Consider the following 23,295-nt stretch of genomic DNA (forward strand, 5'->3'; position numbering starts at 1 on the left):
AGACACTCATTTCCGCTAATCCGTCCCCAGCCGTGTCGATGCGACCTACAGCATCTATCTTTAGGGGCCCATTTCTCTCCCCTCCCAGTCTCCACCCCCCCGCCCCACTCACCATGCTCTGGCCATGTTGGCTTTTTAAAGTTTGGAAAAGGAGCATGTTCGGGGCCTTTGTACATGCATATACCGAGCCTGAAACGTTTGGTTCCCCACTCCCTCCCCTCCTCACCAGTGGATCTCCCTCCCCTCTCAGGTCCCACCTGGGAAGCCGTCCCAGCCCCATGTGAAGTTTCCCCCAGCCCTCTCCCCCAACCAGAAGACCACAGCTGCACAAGGATGGGGACTGGGCCACCTGCTGTTACCCCAGCAAAGGGCCGGCCATGCAGCAGGGAGCAGACGGGCACCAGGAAGGAGGCATGAGGCTCATGAGAGGAAACTCTGTGCCTCTTAGGAGAACAGGACCTGACTAGAGGTGGTACAACGAGCCCCTTTTCAGTTCACTAGCCTACTGTCTAACTCGTTTACCAACATGTGCTTGCTTGGTTACAACACAGCCATCTTGTCAGGTTTTAAACAACCATAACAGCTGTAATACTGATTCGCTTTTCTTCCGCTGAATATACTCTATGGGCCAAAGAACAGAGTTCTCTGTTACTATAGTAACTTTCATGACATGGGTTACCAACAGAGAAGGTAAAACTCCTTCAGATTTTCACATTCTAAAAAAGCGCTGGCCTCCTAAAAGAGCAGGCACGTGCCCCAGAGATCACGAATTCTTTTCAACTATTTGAGCTCACGGTCTCCTCTTTTTTAGACGCGGCAGGGAAGAGCGGACAGAACAAGACAAAAGACCAACATTTTTGGCAAATTCATTCATCTTTAATTGGGTACACACGTTACATATATAAACAGACAAATCCCAGAACTGAATTCCTTGGAACTGCTATCAAATTTTTTACCAAAAGAAAGATCCAAGAAAATTAAGTAGTGAGTTGCAAGGAATTTTAGTTACAGCACCCACTAAGTGATGGCCCCGTGATTCTTAGCGCTTCTTTGGATCCAGTGTTTAACTTAACTGGGGACAAGGACAGAGAACTGACTGAATTATCCTTAAGCCTGTTTTAATTGGGAATTCTAATAAAACAAAACTCAATTTCTTAAAACAGTAAAACCCTTGCCTCCCTGCGGACAACAGCCACCCTCACCTGTAGCAGCTCTTCCCACTGTAGAACCCTGCCTGTACGAACAAAACAGACGCGAACTGAAGACAAACTTGAGGGGGCCCGATTGTGAAAAGCCCCGAGGAATAGGGCTCCTCACCAATATAACAGAAAACACGGCCGGCATTTATTTTTTGACTGCCTGCTATGCGTCAGGAAGATTTAAGTACTTTATATATATTATCCATTTAATCCTCCTGACAGCCTTTTGAGGTGAAGCTCACTGATGAGATTTCCATTTTACAGATAAGGAAACTGAGGCCCAGGGAGTTAACTTATCCAGAGTCACACGGTAAGCGGTAGAGCCAGGACTCTCACTGTCTGAACAAAGAAGACTCCATAGTCACACACACAGATGTCCTCTTTGCATTTGTGAGCTGGAGACGAAACCAGAAAAATGTTCAAATGAACTACTCTATATAGTGAAGCTTGCTTTCTGAAGTCCCTCACTTTATCTTACTCGTTCATCTTTAAAGTATGTTTTTTTTTTAAAAAGAAAAGGAAAAAAGAACACTAACCCAAACTATCCCCTAAATAAGAAAACCACATATTTAGACATAATCCAGTGGCATCGCAGACATGTTCTAAAAACAGAATGTTTTAATAAAACTAACTGCACTGTTCGCCCTGCAACACTTAACATTTAAATGGGTCACATTCTTTAAACCAGTCAATGGTGATGCTAAGTCTCCTAACCCAGAGCAAGGGCAAAACCTCCCTAGTGTCTCCCACACCTCGGTCCTCAGAGGTAGAAGGTTTCCCACCAGCTCTGCCTGATGCTCTGGATCCCAGAAACATCCAAGTAGATGCCTGGGATTGGCATAGACTCACAGCCTGCGACACAGAGAAGAACAAAACGTGGGCAGCTGAAACTCCAGCTCACACACTGTGGGGGAAAAAAAATCTCCCTTTCTATGTTTCAGTTTTCTCCCTCATAAAGTATGGCTGGAGAAAATCACCACTGCCTACAAAGACAAGTCGTAAAAATGGAGCTGAGCACTACTTGGAGAGTGTGCTTTCTTGCTTTTTAATTATTTTTTTTTTGTAAAGTTTATTTATTTTGAGAGAGAGAGAGAGAGAGAGAGAGAGAGAACAAGTAAGCATGAGTGGGGGAGGGGCAGAGAGAGAGGGAGACAGAGAATCTCAAGCAGGCTCTTTCCTGTCTGTGCAGAGCCCGACGTGGGGCTCGAACTCACAAACCGTGAGATCATGACCTGAGCTGAAATGAAGAGTCGGATGCTTAACCGACTCAGGCACCCAGGTGCCCCTACCTTTTTGCTTTTTTTAAAAAGATGATGACGGTCCCTGGGTGCCTCAGTCAGTTAAGCATCTGACTCTTCATTTCAGCTCAGGTCACGATCTCGCGGTTTGTGAGTTCGAGCCCCGTGTCGGACTCTGCACAGACAGGAAAGAGCCTGCTTGAGATTCTCTGTCTCCCTCTCTCTCTGTCCCTCTCTCCCTTTCTCTTTCAAAAATAAATAAACTTTGAAAAAAGAAAAAAAGAAGATCAATAGGAATGTAAATTGCTGCAGCCACTATGGAAAACAATATAGAAATTCCTTAAAAAATGCAACCTAGAATTCCCTATGATCCAGCAATTCCACTTTTGAGTATATACCCGAAAGAAATGAAACCAGTTTCTAGAAGAGAACCCCCATATTCACAGCAGCATTATTTATAACAGCCAAGACACAGAATAACCTGAGTCCATCAACAGATGAATAAAGAAATGTGGTACACATCTACACAATGGAATATTATGCGGCCATGTGTCACTTGTGGATGGACTCTGACGGCATGATGCTAAGTGAGGAGTCAGACGGAGGAAGACAAACAAGCTGTATGATCTCACTTATATGTGGAATTGAAAAAACAAACACTCATAGAAACAAAGAACAGATTGGTGGTTCCTAGAGGCAGGGGTGGAGGGTAGGGGAAATGGGTGAAAGTGGCCAAAAGGTCCAAACTTCTAGTTATAAGATGAGGATGTAATGTGTAACGCAGATGACTACAGTTAACAGTACTGTATTACGTATTCGAAAGCTATTAAGAGAGTAGGTCTTAAAAATTCTCATCGCAAGAAAACAATGTGTTAATTATGTGAGGTGATGGATGTTAACTCACTTAGGCGATCATTTTGCGCGCGCTCACTCGCGCTCTCTCTATATATAAATCATTATGTTGTACACTTTAATGCAAAGTTGTATGTCAATTATCTCAGTGAAAGTAGAAGAAAAGAAAGAGACCCTCTAGTAGCAGGGGAAAAAAAAAAGCACTCAGGAAGACTAGGGCTGTTTCACTACAGTGCTGCCATCACATTAATCCTGAGACGTGCTTTTGTTTACACTGACTCAGCAACCCCTTCCATCCATCCATCCATCCATCCATCCATCCATCCATCCATCCATCCATCCAGATCTTACCGATCCCTGCCAAGTCCCACCCTTTCTGGACATTCATTCACGTTCATTATTCAAGGACTGTCCACAAAACCTCATCCAAGTCACTTAACCTCTCTGCCTTAGTCTCCACAGCTGAGAAATGGGGAAAATAGTAAGAACTGCCCGAAAGGGTTATTGTAAGGAGGAGCTGGAGAGAGAAGGGAGACATGGCAAGTGCTCTGCTAATGTATATGGTATGCACTCAAGTCCTTGAAATTCTTACAAATATCCAAGCTATTCTTAGTCTACAGATGAGCAAACATATCCAAGACTTGCTCAGGGTCACATAACTGGTAAATGGCTGACCTGGGACTAAAATCTAGTATCTGACCGCAAAATGACCAACCGTCCCACCAGTTCATAGCTTTTTGGACACTGTATGTCTGAATCCTGTGGCTTTTACTGTCTGGATCACATAATTTGGCCCCTGTTCACGTTTGCTTGAGCCGTTTGGCTGGTTACCCAATCCTGACTCCCCATCTAGTCAGTAAGCTTCTTGAAGGCAAGGTTGCCTCATATTTAAAAAGTTTTGCAATTTTGGTAGGGGTGGTGGAGGGGGCGGGGAGGGAGGAGAGGTTATAGGCGATGGGCTTGGGTAGATAATAAATATTTGTTAATCAAAATAACTACACAGAGACTAGCCTCTTTACTCAGTGACACCTAGAACACGAGCTAATGGGGTTAATAAGGTAGAGAATGTTTGTGCAGAGAAAACATTTTGCTGCACGTGCCAGGAATCCTGTCGGGTTTATGGGATAATGCATTTAGAGTTCGTTGAACGACTTAGAGGCTGGGAAGAGCCCGCGTTGAGTGCCTGACGGCGAAGGGAACGGTACCTGGATGTCCCGTGAGCGCTCATAGGCCTGGTAGGCCACCTTCTCCTCGATGCTGGCCAGCTCCTGCTTCAGGTTGGCTGTCTCGTGCTGATGCAGATCCGTCAGGTCGTGCAGCTGGTCTTCCAGTCGCTCGTACCTTTGCAAAGACAGGAGCTGATTCTGAGTGTGACACTTCAAAGGTCTCCTGGTTTTCATTCCCCAGAAGACTATGCTTCCAAAAGAATACGTCCAGCTACAGGGAACATGCTTTTGGCTAACTGTGAATTCCAGCTAAAAGCACTGGTCTCTGTCACATTACCTTCTGCATCCTCACTCCTGAGGTTTCACACACACCGAAGTTGGCTTCCCCACCTCATCAGACAAGCTGAGAAATGGGGAAAATAGTAAGAATTGCCCAAAAGGGCTGCTGTAAGGAGGAGTTGCGGTGACGACACAACAGGCCTGATGCACTCACCAGTGCCGGTCACTGGACAGGGAGGGCTGTCTGGGGTCCGGCTCAAAACAAGGACCTGCTGGTGTCCCCCCCCCCCCCTTCTGCCTGCACAGCACCTTCTGGTTCACAGGCATGGCTTGAGAGCCCGTAAGGAAAGAACCAACTTCTACACTAGAGTTAACTCCATTTCCCAAGGCATACTCTGATTCTGAAAACATGCTTCAATTCTTGGAACTTAGTGCTGATAAAAACATTAAACTCATTAGAAATTATAGGGAGCCTGGGTGGCTCAGTCAGTTAAGCGGCCAACTTGTCATGATCTCAGGTCATGATCTCATGGTTTGTGAGTTCAAGCCTGGCGTTGGGCTCTGTGCTCCCTGCATGGAGCCTACTTCGGATCTTCTGTCTCCCTTTTTCTGGCCCCTCCCCCACTCAGGCACTCCCTCTCCCTCTCTCTCTCTCTCAAAAATAAATAAACTTAAAAAAAAAAAAACATTTTTAAAGAAAGAAATTATAAATGACTTACAAGTGGCATTTCCAAAAGTCCAAATCTTAAGTAACGGAAGAACAAAGATTGTTATTCCCACCTCCCATTTCCCTCAAAGAAGAGGGATTTGTCTTATATTTGAAAACTTAGAATGTTTATTTGAAAACAGGAAGCACTATTTGGGTAATGCATTAGCCCGAAATGACTTCTATCAATGTCAGTGTTAGATGCTTATATAGGTCACCTGACAGAATCATATGAGAGAGAGACAGAGGGAGGGAGACAGATTATATGTCAATTATACCTCAAGAAAAAAAGTGAGATCAAAAAGTAATTTCATGCAGGGGTTCCTGGGTGGCTCAGTCGGTTAAATGTCCGACTTTGGCTGAGGTCATGATCTCACAGTTCGTGAGATTGAGCCCCATTTCGGGCTCTGTGCTGACAGCTCAGAGCCTGGAGCCTGCTTCACATTCTGTGTCTCCCTCTCTCTCTGCCCCTCCCCCACACGCTCGCTCATGCTCTCTCTCTCTCTCTCAAAAATAAATACACTTAAAAAAAGTAATTTAATGAAGATTTAATAATTATTCTCAGATAGGACTTCATAGGTACCCAATGTTGGCGTAAAAGCCTTTTAAAGATCTCTTACAGCAAACAATACAGTCAGAGGCTAACCCTTGGACAATCACAAACTTAACTACACGACAAATGAGGAAACTACCCTAAATTTATATAAGTGGGTATTTGTGAGTTGGAATAAAATTTGGATCTAAAGGGTAGTATATCCCGAACTATTCAGATGGAATTGAAGTCAGTATTTTCTGGAAAACCTGTGACTCAAAAATAGTTATGTGAGAAAGACACTAGAGTCAAAGATGTATGCTGAAAGTTTTAAAAAATGGTTTCATAGAATATAAGAGCTGAAAAAAGCCACATTTACAAATTAATACATTTAAAACCATTTTGAGATATAAAGTATGTAAGTTAAATTTAAAGTTTAACCTTACAATATGTAATGGGCTTTTAATATTTTTTTAATTTTTAAAATTTTTATTTATTTTTGAGAGAAAGAGAGACAGCATGTGAGCTGGGGAGGGGCAGAGAAAGAGAGACACAGAATCCGAAGCAGGCTCCGGGCTCTGAGCTGTCAGCACAGAGCCTGATGCAGGGCTTAAACTCACGAACCACCAGATCAGGACCTGAGCCAAACTTGGACGCTTAACTGACTGAGCCACCCAGGTGTCCCATGGGCATTTAGCTTTTTCTCTACATTTTTATAAGTTAACATGTTCGTTTTGACTAAAAACAAAAAGCAAAACAAACAACCACAATTTTGGGGGCGCCTGGCTGGCTCAGTTGATAGCAAGCATGTGATTCTTGATCTCAGGGTTGTGGGTTCAAGCCCCACACTAGTACAGAGATTACTTAAAATCTTAAAAAAACAAAACAAAAACTTTGGGGAATCTTTTTACTGAGAAATAGTAGAAAATCACTTCTTATTAATATTTTTATTAATTAGTTATAGGCACATAAAATCTAGCCTATAAATACCTTTTAGAAGTAGCTAATATAGGGGTGCCTGGGCAGTGCAGTCAGTTATGCATTGGACTCTTGATCTCAGCTCAGGCGATGATCTCATAGTTCGTGGGTTCGAGCCCTGCATGGAGCTCTGCACTGACAGCGTGGAGCCTGCTTGGGATTCTGTCTCTCCTTCTCTCTGTCCCTCCCCCACTTGTGCATGTGCTCTCTCTCTCAAAATAAATAAACTTTAAAAAGATGAGCTAATATAAAAAAATAAAATTAGCTAATATAACCCACAAGATTTGAATTTATACTTTACTCTTAAGATTTCTTTTGAAAACTCTTTATTTATGGTGAAAAGTTTAGTGAGCAAAATATCGTACATAAAAAAAATGTACACTATATAAAAACTTGAAGATTAATGTGCCAAAGAAAATCTACCTTGTTGAACAATGCAGTGATTTCTTTTTAAAATGGTTATTTATTATTTTTGAGAGAGACAGAAACAGAGAGCATACGCGTGCAGGGGAGGGGCAGAGAGAGAGGTAGACAGAGGATCCGAAGTGGGTTCTGCGCTGACCTGATGTGGGCTCAAACTCACAAACCGCGAAATTATGACCTGAGCCGAAGTAGGACGCTTAGCTAACTGAGTCACCCAGGTTCCCCAACCATACAATGGGTCATTTACTTGACAGTTATCAGGGAGGAAAATAAAATACAGACCTATGAATTAGTGTAACAAAACTTTATGACAGAAGTCTACTGGAGCTTAAGAAGGAACTCCATGTGCACATGAGCTACAGACTATATAGCGACATTTTAACAGACTCACACAACTCTCTCTGAAGTATCAACCTGTACGTCACAAACTATAAAGTTTAGAATTACGAAGTATGGAAAACACTACTGATTTTAAATGTTTTTTTGATCCACATCCATATTCATGGAAAACACAACCATGAGCGTGTCACTTCCAAGCAATCTCTCTGCACTTAGTAGGTCATGCTTCTAGAAGAATTCCAAGAGAACAGTCTGACATACCTGTATCTTTCCTCTTGCAGCGTCTGAGAAATAAAACCATATTCTCTCTTAAACTGCACCTTCAGCGCCTCGATGTCCTCGGCCAGCTGTGCCTGGGTGTCCTTGATCTCCCTCAGCTCCTCCAGGATCATGGTGAGCTTGCCCTGGCTGTCCAGCGTGCCGGCTCCGCTGGCCCCGAAGGACTGGTTTCCGTTACTGTCGGCGGAGCCCGACGTGCCACTCGAACACTCGTCATCGCTGCCGTACTTGGGTTTGTTCACAATGGTGGCACTGCCCCCATAGGCCCGCGGACTCCCTTCAGGCCTAAATTCCTCCAGGGAATTTTTTAAGTGAGCGATGTTATCGGCGCTGCCAAACTTATTCCGGATCAGGTTGGCAAACTCCCTGGACTTATTGAAGACGAACACGGGCGGGGTGAGGGACACGCCCGGCATGCCCGATTTACCGCACTCCGTGCCGTGGGGAGCAGTTCGAGACTTCGCGTGGGCATCTTTCAGGGAGTGCGGCACGTCCTTCAGGTTGTCTTTGGCAATGTCCTTTGCGCTTCTGGAGGCTCCATTCTGCTCGATCTCCCTGAGCTTTCTATGATACTGTTCTAACTTCTTCTGAAGCTGGGCAATGGAGTGAGCGGACTTCTGATTCTTCTTCTCAAAGACTTGCTTGATGCGGCCCGCCTGCTGCTTGTCTGCGCTGCTGACTAGTTTCAGATACTCTGCAACATTGCCGTCGCGGGACGTCTGCTCGATTTTGATCTGCTCTGTCACCTTCAGAATTTTTTGTTTCAGGCTGTCCGCACTGAGTTTGACCTTGTGGAAGTCCAGGATGCCATCCGGTACGTCAAAGTTGAGGTTGGTGTCGGACCCCCCTCGGCGAATGTTCAGGGGCAGGCTTAGGGTGTTCATGTCATGTCGCTCTACCTGAAAGAGACAGGGAGGAAGCACTTGAAGACTTGAAGGCAAAGGCACAGTTACTGTGATAGAATCTGGGCACACACTACAGACATACTTCAGGTCCCAGATCTTTAAACTAAAAGTATTTCTAAGATAAAAACTCCCTACTATTCTCCCAGTTGAATAGAGGACAGCCCAACTCCTTCCTGCATCCATGTGTACTATGAGATTCAGGTTTCCCAGGGCTTCCAATGTTTTGTCTCATTACATGTAATTGTCAGTTGCCAGGGTGGAAAATGCATAATGGGACAAGGTTACCCTCAGTCCTAGTTTCCCCAAATGCCCAGGTAACTGGGGTGCCTGCCATGCTCCACGCATGGTGAATTTCGACACTGTGGGAAATGCATCCAGTTCAGACCTCAATCACTTAAGGAGAAGAATGAGGGAAAAGTTCCAGCAGGTACATTCATCATCAACACAAGAAATTATTTTCTTACTAGAATCATTAAGCAGATGTGATGGGATAATATGATGCAAGATTAATTTTACTGAGTAACGGGACAGTGTGTACAGGTGGAAATAAGCCAACCACAACAGAAGTGATTAAAAAAAAAAAGAACAGCAAGTGATAATACCCTGTGAAATGGCTTTCTCACTCAAGGGCCACCTGGGGAAGAAGTGCAAAGTATCACTGAGCACCACAGGTTTGTGCCGGGAAAGGGCAAGGGCAAGGGCAAGGGCAAGGGCAAGGGCAAGGGATAGGGACAGGGATAGGGACAGGGAAAGGGACAGGGAAAGGGACAGGGAAAGGGACAGGGATAGGGCAAGGGATAGGGCAAGGGCAAGGGATAGGGCAAGGGCAAGGGCAAGGGCAAGGGCAAGGGATAGGGATAGGGATAGGGATAGGGATAGGGCAAGGGCAAGGGCAAGAGATAGGGATAGGGATAGGGATAGGGACAGGGACAGGGACAGGGACAGGGACAGGGCAAGGGCAAGGGCAAGGGCAAGGGATAGGGATAGGGATAGGGACAGGGACAGGGACAGGGACAGGGACAGGGATAGGGATAGGGATAGGGAAAGGGCAAGGGCAAGGGACAGGGACAGGGACAGGGACAGGGCAAGGGAAAGGGCAAGGGATAGGGCAAGGGATAGGGCAAGGGATAGGGCAAGGGATAGGGCAAGGGATAGGGCAAGGGCAAGGGCAAGGGCAAGGGCAAGGGATAGGGATAGGGATAGGGACAGGGACAGGGACAGGGACAGGGACAGGGCAAGGGCAAGGGCAAGGGCAAGGGATAGGGAAGGGATAGGGATAGGGATAGGGACAGGGACAGGGACAGGGATAGGGATAGGGATAGGGAAAGGGCAAGGGATAGGGACAGGGACAGGGACAGGGACAGGGCAAGGGAAAGGGCAAGGGATAGGGCAAGGGATAGGGCAAGGGATAGGGCAAGGGCAAGGGCAAGGGATAGGGATAGGGATAGGGATAGGGCAAGGGCAAGGGATAGGGACAGGGACAGGGACAGGGCAAGGGAAAGGGCAAGGGATAGGGCAAGGGATAGGGAAAGGGATAGGGAAAGGGCAAGGGCAAGGGGCAAGGGCAAGGACAAAGGGAAAGGGAAAGACGAAGGGAGCCTGGGTGCCAGGTACCATGGATATGTGTCTTGTTTGATCCTACCATGCCAAGTAAAGACTATGTTAAACCCATGTATGTACACACTGAGACATCAAGAGCCAGGATTTGAATTCAAGTCACCCTTATGGGGTTCTCTGTGTCAGGACATTCTACCACGGTGTCCCCAAAGGACTAAAGACAAGCCTTTGCAGAGTCTGAACACAACCTCGAAAGATTTGTAACCTCTAAACTGAAGCATCTGATTTGTCAAGTTAACTACCTCTTGATTAGAATAATCCCTTGATACAGAGACTCACTGGAAACCAAATGGGAGACAATATTCAGCACAAGTTATTTTTTTTTAAAGGAACAGTAGGCAGAAATAGCAAAATATTAATAAGATATTAACACACCTCACCCTGCCTAAGTGACCCAGACTCGAATGTGTTCATTTCCAACAACGAAGTATTAACACTCTGTCCCATGCACAATCCTGCCCAGTGCTTTCTCCCAGAGAAGGGAGCCCAATGGCATAGTGGGACACAATCCCAGGCTGGTGAGTCAGTCCTCCTACACAACTTACAAAAGTTTGTTAACATTATTTCTTGGCCCCTCTCTTCCAACACACAATTTTGCTATGAATAAGAGACACTGGGTGTTTTATCTGGCAGAAGAGTGTCACATAGGAAAGGCTGGAAGTAAATAAATGCCAAGTCACTTGTAAGACTAGAAAAAAGGAGAGAGGAATTCTGACGTCACCTGATCAAGACAGACGGGTGGGCGTAGGGAATAAAGAAGGTATGGGATAATCATCTTTAAGTCCTAGAGAAGACCAGAGGGAGCTCAAGGAAACTCTGTATCTATGGCTCACTAGTGAACCCAAACAGGAATGGGTTCAAATGACATTAACAGAGAATGCACTAAATCTAGAAAATGTTTATCTGGGGCAGACAGGGTAATCTGTGGTAAGCACACAATCAGGAGCCTACAAATTTGTATCACTGCAGGGATTCACTGATCTGATCATGCTTTTCTACTTCTCAGAAACTTTCTTTGGCTCCCCCAAAGCCTCCCAAATTGAATAATACAACCCAGCCACTATAAGGCCCTAGCTTACCTTTCAGGCCTCACCTTGCACCTAATGGATGCCATTCATCTCAAGTGAACCTTACAACCCAAAGTTCCCAGAATGTAGGGGAATGTCCTATGGATTTTCTCATATGAATGATATTCACAATGCCTGCCACCCATCCACTTCTGGTTATCAAAATCCCACATATTCCAGGGGCGCCTGGGTGGCTCAGTTAAGCCGCTGACTTTGTCTCAGGTCACAAGCTCATGGTCTGTGAGTTCAAGCCCCGCGTAGGGCTCTGCACTGATAGCTCGGAGCCTGGAGCCTGCAGCCTGCTTTGATTCTCTGTCTCCCTCTCTCTCTCTCTCTCTCTGCCCCTTCTCCACTTGTGCTCTCTCTCAAAAATAGATAAACTTAAAAAAATTTTTTTAAATCCCACATATTCTTGAAGCTCCACTTAAAATTCCACTTATTCCACGAAGCTTTCCCTAGTCCATCAGAAAGCTGCCTGTTCTTTCTGTGGTCCTCCATGGTGCTTTCACGGTGCCACGTGACTCATCCTGGCATCACTCATCTATGGATTTTAACCGCCTCCCCCCCCCCACCAATACCGGGTACAGGCTCCTTTAGGGAAGAGACTTGTCATACCTACACCCGGTCTGTAGTGCTAGCACTGTCCCTATTGACAGGAGACTATCGATAATGTTTGCCGAACTCAGATGACATCATTCTTTATTCCAGGAGAGTCACTCCGAAATCACTTAAGTTATATTTTAATAGAATCAAGACAGTGACCTTGGATGTTCTTCCCATACAGACCTGAAAATTTCAGGCAGAGATGTTTTCCCCACAGCTGGGTAGTAAGTTCTATACCATTTCAAACAGGTTCAACCAAATGAAAACTTTTCTGGGGCACCTGGATGGTTCAGCAGTTGAGCGTCTGACCCTTGGTTTCGGCTCAGGTCATGATCTCACAGTTCATGGGACTGAACCCTGAACCTGGGAGTTCTCTCTCTCTCTGCCCTCTCCCCCACTCGTGCTCTCTCCCAAATTAAAAGAAAAAAAAAATGGAGATTTTTCTGAGAATCAACGTGCAGCAACACAACACAAATACAAATAAGGATTTTTTTTTTTAAAGTAGGCTCTAGGCCCAGTGAGTGTGGAGCCCAACACAGGGCTTGAACTCACAACCCTAAGATCAAGACCTGAGCCGTGATAAAAAATGAGATGCTTGACTGACCAAACCACTCAGGCACCCCACAAATAAGGACTTTTAAACTTTAAGTGAAGTATAACTTACATACAGAAAAGAACACATTTAATAATAAAACTCAATACTCCATGAACTGTCACAAACTGGACATACTGTATAACCGTGACCTAGTAAAAAACAGTAACAACAACAACCAGAACCGAAGCTCCCCGTGCCCCCTTCCATCACAAGTACATCACCCCCATCTCTAGGGGTAACCGTGAGCCTCACCTCTAAAGGCATGCATTAGTTTTGACCAATCATCACGCACTCTTGTCTTTTTTGCTCCACTTTGTCTGGGACACTCTAAAGACCCCACTTTTGCCCTCTGGAGCTCGAAGATCAGATTAAGTTATTTTTAAAAATGCACTGAAACCTGCTTGGCTCTGGAGAAGTCCACCAAGTTGGAACATGCGGAGGCTTTTATACCTTACCTTCCCAAATGCAATAGTAAGTCAGCTCCCGTTCTTCCTTTAATCCTCAGCCCCACGGCAGCTGGCCAGCCAACGCTGGTGTTGCAATGCAACGGCCTCCTCCCTTACAGACTGCTGGGCCAGGACAGCCTCGAACACCCAGGAGCGCTTGCACACAGAGAGCTGGCTGACTTCTGGCTCACTTTAAAACTATAACAATGCTTGGCATGTCCTCGACGGTCCAGGCTGGGGAAAGCAACAGCATTCAGAGCTCAAATCAATCTACCTCACTGCTTGTCAGCAAATCTCAGGTGAAAATGTCTGATGAGGGTAGAAGGTTGAAACTATTGTTGGGTCACACCTTTTTATAGCCTTTTATAGCCCTCGCTCTGCAGGGTAATGAAGGGCGAGGTGTACACATCGTTACCAGATGCCCATGCATTCCCTAAACCCAAAGTGAAATTTCACGTACGTGCTGGGGAGAAAGCTGTGGGCGTCCCCCATGTCATCCAGAGCCGGCCCCGAGGGCAAGTGCACGGTGCAGCTGTCTCAGGGCGGGACCCAGGGCGGACAAAGGTTCACGGATCACCCGGAGTCAGCGTGCACGTGAACTGTGCGGATCAGGAGATCCATGTTCCAGTTTCGGCACTGACAGTAACTAGTTATGTCGTTAGCTAAATCAGGTCACGTCTGTGGGCTTCAACTTCCTCATCTATAAAGAGACGGAACCATACAAGTCACAGCTAACAGTGCAAATTCCATGACCTTTAATCCAAGTTATCTTTACTGTGAGACAGTATCGTGGAATAGTCAAGACCCTGGGCTCCAGAGACAAACTGCTTTTGCTTTCTGTCTAGGCACCGCTTTTACGAGCTGTGTGGCTTTGGGAAAATGATTTAGCCTCTCTGTGCCTCAGTGTCCTCTTCTGTAAAATGGAGATCATCTTTCTTCAAAGAGTTGTGAATGAATGAATGAGATAATACGCATAAAGTGCTTAAGGAGTTCCTGGCACAGAGAATGGTTTCAAAAAAGGTTTGCTACTGTTGTCATTCCAATTTCATTTAAAAATGTACCTCCATGTAAAAACTGAAAGGAAACAAGCTCCAAACAATGGTTATTTTTGCATGGCGGGGTTAAGAGGAGTCATTCTTGTTTTTATGTTTCCATATTTTCCAATTCAAAAAAAAAAAAAAAAAAAGAACATGAAATACCATTTTGGCAGAATAGATGCTATTTTTAAAAATGACTGCTAGCCCCTTTCAGTTCTCTTAGAATGACTTGGCTATTATTAGTTTACGTGAAAGGCAGACCACCGACATCCTAGTGAAAAGCCATCGCTAATAATGTTTTCCTTCCGGCAGCAGCAACATTTCCACGGTCACCTCAATGTTCTGGAACAAAGGCTACAGAAAAGCCTAAGCCCTGGACTAACATCAAAAACCGACACTGAGTCACCTCTGCCAACAATCCAAGGCTCCGATACAACGTAAGCGAGCTCACCTCGCTCACTGGGAAGCCAGGCACAGCACAAAGTAATACAGTGGCTGCGGGAACACGCTGTTCCTGCTTCCAAAGAGGGCTCTCTTCGTGACATTTCATATCTACCCCCTAAAAGCTCCAGAGGAAAACGAACAAAAGGGAAGGACAGTCAATGCAGGGGCACACCACCCGAACCCCACCCAAGAGAAGTGGAAAAGGGAACGCAGTGGGGGGGGGGGGGGGGGGGCGGCGGGCCTGTGGATGCCTGGAGGGCGCGGACCCAGGCATGAGTCCCCGGAGGCTCTGGGGTCACGGAATGGCCCGAACTAGCAGAGGCACAGAGAGATCAGAACGAAGAGGGGATGACAACTGGCTGCCTAGACCCGAGGCCGGATACAATGGACCTTTTGCGTTAAGAAAAGCTGCCTGGGGAAAAAAAGAAAAGAAAAGAAAAGCTGCTTGAGCTCAGTCACACTAGGAAAGAGTTAGTCCTTGAAACCGGCGGCCATTTCCTAGGCAACAGGTATTCCCCAGCGCACACGAGCGTGCTCTCACAGACAGGCCCACAAAGGCACTCACAGGTCTCTGTGGCCCGGGGTCCAGGCCCACACGGCTGACATTCTGTACCCTTACGCATTTTAGCCGGAATCTAATTTCAGGTCCAGAGGCAAGGCTGCTCCTGTGGCATGCCAATCAGAATGTGCTAGGCTTTGCTGTGGCAACAATGCCAAAATCTCAGTGGCTTTAAAAAAAAAAAAAAAGAAAGAAAGAAAAAGAAAGGAAGGAAGAAAGGAAAGGTTCATTCTTGCTCGTGCTAACAAGACTGCTGGGCATCAGCTAAGGGACCCCAGCTGTGAGGGAGCCTCCACCTTCTGCAGTGTTGCTGGTGGCCATGGCAGGGGACTTGGGGAATCGTTCACTGGAGCCTAAAGACTTCCATCAGAAGAGGCACTTATGGCTTCGTCCGCTCACTGTACCGGGCCTAGCTAACTTCAAGGGGGCTACAGGACGGGGAAAGACAATCCCACCACATGCCCGGGAGGAAAAATGTCACGTTAGGGACACGTGTGGCATCTCATTTGTTAAAAATTCTGAGATAGGTTGTACCGTTACTATTTTACAAATGAGAAAACTAGGCACAGAGAAGTTAGATAAAGTTGCCTACAGGCACACAACTAGTGAACAGCAGAGTGGGGACTGAAATCCAGGCAGTCTGTCTCCAGAGCCTGCCTCCCTAACAATGACAGGGTACTTTTACTATGAGTCAGGCATTGTGCTAAATACTTTTTTTAGCATTCATATATTCTATACACTAACCCTCTTTCATGAGAAAAGCCAGGCTGATAAACAAATAGATTTCTTGAGGTCCTCCACAGATAATGAATAGCTTAGCTGGGGCTACACTCTGACATACGAAACAGGTAAGACTTTGCAGGACCTAAGCTCAGCCACCAATAGTGTGAGAACCTGCTCTGCAGTGGCCCTACCGGGGGCACCAGGACTTGTGTGGACGCCCTGGGTCTGGTTAAGACTGCTCTGTCAGCACGCTTACCCTCCCTCAGTCTGAACTTGAAAAATTCGTCCAGGTTGCTGCCTAACCACAGCGCTGATGTTGCTGGCTGAAACCACACCAATATCAGGTTTGATACGGCCTGTGACATTCATTCTTCTTCACCCGTGCTTTAAAATAGGCACAGTGGTGCAGGCAAAGTAATTCTGAGGACAAAAAAAAAAAAAAAAGCCTATTGCTTTTACTGAAATCACATGCAGCATTTACAATCACTAAGGGAAGAAAGAGAAGGAGAGAAACAGATGGTAAAAACCAGAGAAGTGAGATAAGAGACCCCTGGAGAAGAAGCCAGCCACGTCTAAGGGCCTAACAACTGAGGGGTTCAGCTCTGGACACGTGGGGAAGGCGCTCAGTAGATAAGTCATAGATCTGCCTGGAGAAAAGGGAAGACACTCATCCCTCTGCTGGGTGATAGAGCAGAGAAAACAAGGGACTGCCTGGCATGGCCCTGTAGGGGTACCTTTTTTATGTTTTACCAAAAATGCGAGCTTTTTATCACTTTGCTGCTAGTAATGCATACGGCACGACTAAGCCATCTTCCGTCTTGCTTTGTGGTAACTTGACGTGCACTTGCAAAATGTCTCCCCACTCAGTGAACCCAGGGAAGCCAACCAAAGCCCTGAACCCCAGCACCAAACGCTTGGTTCTCTTGCTAACTGAGCTAACCTGCACTGGAGAAGTAATTCTGAAAGCTTGTTAAGCAGCCTCATAACGAGATACTAACACATTCATGTTGATACCTACACAAAGTAGTCGATACCTGTATTTTAGAAGAATGCCACTTTCCCTCCCTCTACATGCTAGAAATGATAAACCTTAGGGAAGCCTGGGTGGCTCAGTCAATAGAGGGTCTCTTAATTCCAGCTCAGGGCATGTTCTCACAGTTCATGAGTTCAAGCCCCACCACGTTGGGCTCTGCGCGGACAGTGCAGAGCCTGCTTGGGATTCTCTCTCTCCCTCTCTCTCTCTGCCCCTTCCCTGCTCTTGCTCTCTCTCAAAAATAAACATTAAAAGAAAAATGAAAAACTTAAAGATCTTCACATAGTATCCCAAAGATATTTTATTAGTAAAGTGACTTCATAAAATGTTTGTTCTAATTCGCTTAGACAAGGAACACTTTTGTAGCTCAAGTCTGACAATAGTACACTATGAACTTTTAAAGAAGTTCATGGCGTACAGAACAGGAACTGAATCACTAGTTTTACCATAAAGGTTTTATTTCCCCTGCCTCTTCCTCTCTTAGCATCATGGACCAAAGAAATTTGACAGCATCAGGAGTTTTTAGTCCTTGCCTGCAGGTAAAGTTCACCTCATTACTCCGGGATTAAGGATCGTTTGGAACAGGGGACAGACTACGTGTACCTTTGCTGGCCCAATCCTTTATCCCAACACTGGGAATTAACAGATGCAGGAGATTAGACAAAGTGTTTACGGTTCTCAAAAACAAATTCTTCAAGCATCTTCAAGCACTTATGAACACTTGACACTGTAATTAGAAATAATTATCTTCTCATTAAGCCTCTACCAGGCAACAGTGGTAACCTACTTTGAATTATATGCACTAGAAAATATAGATGTCTTCAAAATAGCTTAGAACTCACTTTCAATTAATACAAACTAATCTCTTACAAAATTAGTCTGACCTGATAAAAATTTGCTAGATGCCGTGTAATCTACAGAAGAATTAAATCAGAGGGGGAGAAGAAGCTAGAAGGGACAGGCTAGGGTAACGAAAAGCAAGCAACGTACATTTAAATCCAACCGCAGGTAAAGGACAGCCATGGTCCCCTGGGGAGGAGACTGGAGAGGCATATGAAGCAACACCAAAAGAGGGCTATTTCTTTTTCTTTTTTAATATATTTTTGGGAGAGCACAAGTGGGGGAGGGGCAAAGAGAGGGGGGCAGAGGATCCCAAGTGGGCTCTGTGCTGACAGCAGTGAGCCTGATGTGGGGCTGGAACTTCTAAAATGCGAGATCATGACCTGAGTCGAAGTCAGATGCTCAACCAACTGAGCCACCCGGTGCCCCCAAAAGAAGGCTATTTCTAAGAGAAAGAGTCTCTGGGCATCCTATCTATCTTGCCTCAAAAACAGGCAAGTCTGGGAAAGGGAAGTGAACACCTAACACCTGCACCCCATCTCTACAGGTCGGGCACGAAGAACTCGGCCTTCTTGAAGGAACGGCTCACAGTTCCTTCTGGTGGGGAGATATGGGATGGGGAGTTCTAAAGGGGAAGCAGGAAACCCCAATTTTAGGACTAAATGCAGAATGAACATCATTGTGGCTTTTAGTTCCTACACTTAGAAGAAACTTGGGGTGTGTGAGAACCCCTGGGTGCTGAACTAACCACTTCCAGGGTTCTGGAGTCCTTCCTACCATGGGAGTTACTCCCCCACCGGTTTCTGGCAGTGGGAGGGTCAGTAAAACCCTCGCAGGAAAGGGACTGAGCACTTGCCTTGAGGACTAGGGGAGAGGTAGAAATACCACATTATACCCCAAGAGAACCACCTCGGGAATCGAAGCAGGAGAGACAGCTCTGAAGGAGGAGAAAAATGGGTCTCCAAGGCCCTTAGCCAGTAAGCAGGGTTCTTGGGAGGAACGTGTGCTTAACCTAAGTTTCTGAATGATGACCACACAAAGCCAGCACTGTCCTGCAGTCTTTCAGCATCTCCAATCCGAACGAAGTCTTTGAGGATTTCTTAGTGCCCTCTCAGAGGCACATGACAACAGCTAACTTCACCTGAGGGGCACTGATCTGCAACAGAAGTCAGACTGTCGGCACTGGAAGAATCTTCGTAGATCTCACTTGGCTTAATGCCCGTTTTAAAAAGCAATAGCTTCAATACGAACCCAAGTAACTTTTCATTTCAGTCCACAATCTGTTCATGAGAGGTACTCTTCACAGGAAAAGTAATTTTCCCTACAAAGGGAAGTAATTTGTCCACTGAAGTATAGCTTCTTAGCTAAATACATAAAGTAAATATAATAGTCAATATGATAGGGGTGTCCTATCAGATAACAATGTCTCCCTTTTTGCTAGGAAGTTCAGCCCAAATGAATAACTGTTAGACCTGGTGATTAGCATTCCCCTCCTTTTTAATGTTCAATTTTATTTTTGGATATTACTGCTACTCTATTTCCCATGCTTTATCACACCCTCTTAGGATAAAGAGGTCAATGTGCCTCAATCTACAGATGTTAGGTAGGTCACCCTGCCTGGCAGTGAGCACCATACTCTCTTGCTCCCATATGTAACAGGGGGAATATGGTCAAACACATCCAGCTCATAAGCTGACACAGCTCCTTCTGTCCCCCATTCCCAGGGCACCTGGAGAAAGCCACACTGAAGATTACAACTTGGCTTGTGTCCTTTGAAAAGTTGCTTAGTAAGACTGAGCCAGGAAACAGAACTTGATACTTGGGTCCCAAAGCACATTCCCAAAGCAAACCTAAGCCTCCTTATTAAGTTTTTCTCTTCAGGTCAGGGTTTAATTTGGTTTTGGTACTATAAAAAATATTGCATGCGTACTGGATAATTAGTACAGAATTTTGTTATAAATAGAACACAACTAGTCATCAGATAGGGCTTAGAAATAACATACCTAATTCTGTAGTAGAAAAAAACTGATCCTTACTAGTTTATTTCCCTTTTGCAATATAGAGCTTATTTCCTTTAAGCAATTTTATTTTTCCTAATGTAAGCCAGGAGTATTATCACCAACTAACAATTAGAAATAAAAATCTCCCTTAGTTCTACCAAAATAATAAATAGCATCATATTCAAGGAAAAAATTTTTCATGTCCATGAAAAGAACAATCAACATTTTAGTATTTATTTTTCATATGGAAGTTACGTTAGGCTTCAAAGGAGGCCAAGCAATGTAAAAAAACTCTGACTGCCTTGGGCCAAATAAAACTATCTTTTTAAAAGACAAACCAAGTCCTGTTCCTTCTGAAAATCTTTAAAATTCCCTAGACTAAGGGTGCCTGGCTGGCTCAGTCAGTCGAGCATGTGACTCCTGATCTCAGGGTTGTGAATTCAAGCCCCACACTGGGTGTGAAGACTATTTAAAAAAAAAAAAAATTGATAATAAAAAAATTTCCCTGAGGCGCCCGGGTGGCTCAGTTGGTTAAGCTTCCCACTCTTGGTTTCGGTTCAGGTCACGATCTCATGGTTCATGAACTCAAGCCCCACATTGGGCTCTGTGCTGACAATGCAGAGTCTGCTTGGGATTCTCTCCCTCCCTCTCTGCATCTCCTGCGCATGCGCTCTCTCTCAGAATAAATAAACTTAAAAAAAAATTGTTAAAAAAGAAACTAATACGTGAAATCCTCAGCAAAGAATTTAGAACTCTCTTGATCAGGGTCCTATCTTGGCCATATTCCAGGAGACTTGCCCATAATGATATTTTGAGCGCATCTATGCAAGAGGCACCAGAGTAAGGCTGGAGCTTTGTATACACTCTCATTTCATCCCCACAGCCCCATGAAGTCGGTATCAATAGCTATGCTTTACAGATTTGGAATGGGAAGGCATGAAATAGGTTGTGGTTACAGCTAATAAGCACAGAACCAGGATTTGTACCAAAGCCTGTAAGCTTTCAACCTTCATCTTATTCCATTAACCCAACAAGCCTCTGAATGCTTCACGCACTTTCCTATTCCTGTGTGTTAAGTACCTCCTATCTCCTCACCCTAGCGTGGCCTTGCATGCCTCCACCCCAATTTACCTTTCCAGGACCAGTTCAAACACTGTCTCTTCCACAAAGCTACCCCTACCCCCACGCTCTGCTAGAACAGACGGCTTCCTTTGTGCTCTCCCCAAAATTTGCATTTACCCCTTGAACAGTGTTTATCCTGCTAGGCATCTAAGTATTTATATAACATTGGATCCCCCTCCCCACCCCCTCATACTGAAGCCTCAAAGCTCAAAGGGACGCAATGTCTGATAAGCCACGTGTGCCCTGCCCCACATTCCTTCTTCAATAGGACCTTAGTCTCTTGCTCAATCAATGGTAGACAAACAGCCAACTGGGGCAGCCAGCTGTCCCTCCTGTTTACATTCTCTTGGTTGCTGGCCAGGAGGGAATCAAGGAGAACCCGTAGCCAAGAGGTTATTCAGGGTTGTATTCCAGACAGACTGGACTGCAGACGGTTAATGCCTCTTGATTCAAGCAGAAGATCAAAAATTCAGGAAACTGACGTGTCTCATGGCTTTCTGTTGCTCCAAACAACATAGGTGACCAACTAACACATGACCCACTATGTACAGAATACACAGGCGTACGCCCTTCCTCCCTCAGTGACCTTCTCCCTGCCGGCATCATCCTAACTGTTGCTGAGAATCCACATGCTTGCTCCTTCTTTCACACCATGTTTTAACTCAATACGCTATTTGTGATGGCATAGGATGCAGTCTTAGAATTGCAATAAATGAAAAACTTTTTTTGAAATAACATATCTACTGTGCCAGCAACATTATCAGGTGTAGTTCCCTGTCCCTTAGGAAAACATAATTCAATAGAACGTGAACACAAAAATAAAGAAGTCCTCTTATCCTCCAGAGTCTAAGGAGACAATGACTTGTTTTAAAGGACAAAAGGAAAGGGGTGCCTGGGTGACTCAGTCAGCTGAGCACCTGACTCTCGATTTCAGTTCAGGTCATGATCTCACAGTTTGTGGGTTTGAGCCCTGCTTTGGGCAGGCTTGGGATTCTGTTTCCCTCTCTCTCTACCTCTCTCTTGCTCACTTTCTGTCTCTCTCTCTCTCTCTCTCTCAAAATAAATAAACATTAAAAAAAATAAATAAAGGACAAAAGGAAGGGCTCCTGGGTGGCTCAGTCAGTTGAGTGTCTGACTCTTGATTTTGGCTCAGGTCACGATTCCAGGGACATGGGATCAAGCCCCAAGTTGGGTTCCACACTGAGCACAAAGCCTGCTTGAGATTTTCTCTCTCTCTCTCTCTCTGCCCCTCCCCTCCTCAGGTGCACTTCTCTCTCTCAAAAATAAATAACTACACATAAAAAAGAAAATAAAGGACACAAGCAGGCCTCAAGAAGAATGGTTCAAGAGAGGACAGGATCTTGGCAAAATAGTACAAGTTGATTTTAAAAAGAGAAGCTACTGGTTAAAGACTTAAGCATCATATAATTTTCCACTTGCTTCACATACATTATTTTATTTTTCCTTTCAAGAATAGGAGATGAGAATAATTACTTCACAGATGGAAAAAGCAAGCGACTTGTCTGAAGTCACAAAGCCAATAAGTGGGAGACCCGTGATTCCAGCCGGCTGCAAGGTCTGCACTCTAACATTCCCACCTTTCACTGAGAGTCCTGCTGCCTTATGCCAGACCCTTTACTAGACACAAACATGTTTCCCACACCCCTCCAACCCTAAATTTTCGTTCACTTAAAGCACTGTGTAACCATTAAATATTGCAAAGTGGAAAATACGTACCGGAGAGAAACCAGGAGACCAAATACTAACAAACAGCTTTAGGCAGTTCTTGGTGCCACAAGGCAATTACTGGAGATGTTGCCAATTTAACATTAATGAGTTAGAGAAGAAACTAGCTTAGATCCCGCGACATCTTGAATACAAAATGTAGCCTGCTTCTGTTTCAACCACTGCTACTGACTCTCCACGCCAGTGAAACATGCCAGTTTGTACAGAAAGCCCCTCCTCTGAGTACAGCCCTAGGAGGCAGATAATAATCAGAGGCTCTGCTACGGGGATGAAGCAAAGAGGAGGCTTCTTTCTCCCACAGCCACAGCAGTTTAAAAGCACTGAAGATTTATATTTCAGATACAGGACAGTCCTCTAGGAACACACTGCTTTGTAATCTGGAAAAAAGGAAACTACAAAAAAATAAATTGAACTGTGGATTGTGATTTTTAAGATAAACACTATACCATGACCTTTCTTGGAACCCATGTCTATATTTGGGGTGATGATATTTCCAGAGGGAACAGGCTTCCAGGGCTCACTCACACCTGCAGCAACCAGCCAGCTGAGATTCACAAGAAAGCCCCA

At 45.1% G+C, this 23,295-nt stretch overlaps 2 protein-coding genes across 9 annotated transcripts in view; both read right to left on the minus strand.

Moving 5' to 3' along the window:
- CEP83 (centrosomal protein 83) overlaps positions 1-4,514 on the minus strand; it is a 215,810-nt gene extending 211,296 nt beyond the window's left edge. The window contains exon 1 of the mRNA XM_053226613.1: positions 4,495-4,514. The gene's annotated coding sequence lies outside the window, so the exon portion shown is untranslated. The remainder of the gene's footprint in view (positions 1-4,494) is intronic.
- Positions 1-23,295, minus strand: part of TMCC3 (transmembrane and coiled-coil domain family 3) — a 282,827-nt gene that overhangs the window by 2,475 nt on the left and 257,057 nt on the right. For 6 of the 8 annotated variants that reach the window (XM_027071085.2, XM_053226617.1, XM_027071083.2 and 3 more), the window contains 2 exons: positions 7,974-8,890; positions 4,495-4,630 (listed from right to left, as the gene is read on the minus strand). In XM_027071085.2, coding sequence (XP_026926886.1) covers positions 4,495-4,630; positions 7,974-8,890 — 1,053 coding nt within the window. Of the gene's footprint in view, positions 1-4,494; positions 4,631-7,973; positions 8,891-13,233; positions 13,661-13,684; positions 14,815-23,295 lie in introns of those variants that run through there. The other 2 variants (XM_053226618.1, XM_015070471.3) reach the window with 2 other exon arrangements.

Source organism: Acinonyx jubatus, chromosome B4, assembly GCF_027475565.1.
Source record: "Acinonyx jubatus isolate Ajub_Pintada_27869175 chromosome B4, VMU_Ajub_asm_v1.0, whole genome shotgun sequence".
NCBI classification, from domain to species: Eukaryota; Metazoa; Chordata; class Mammalia; order Carnivora; family Felidae; genus Acinonyx; species Acinonyx jubatus.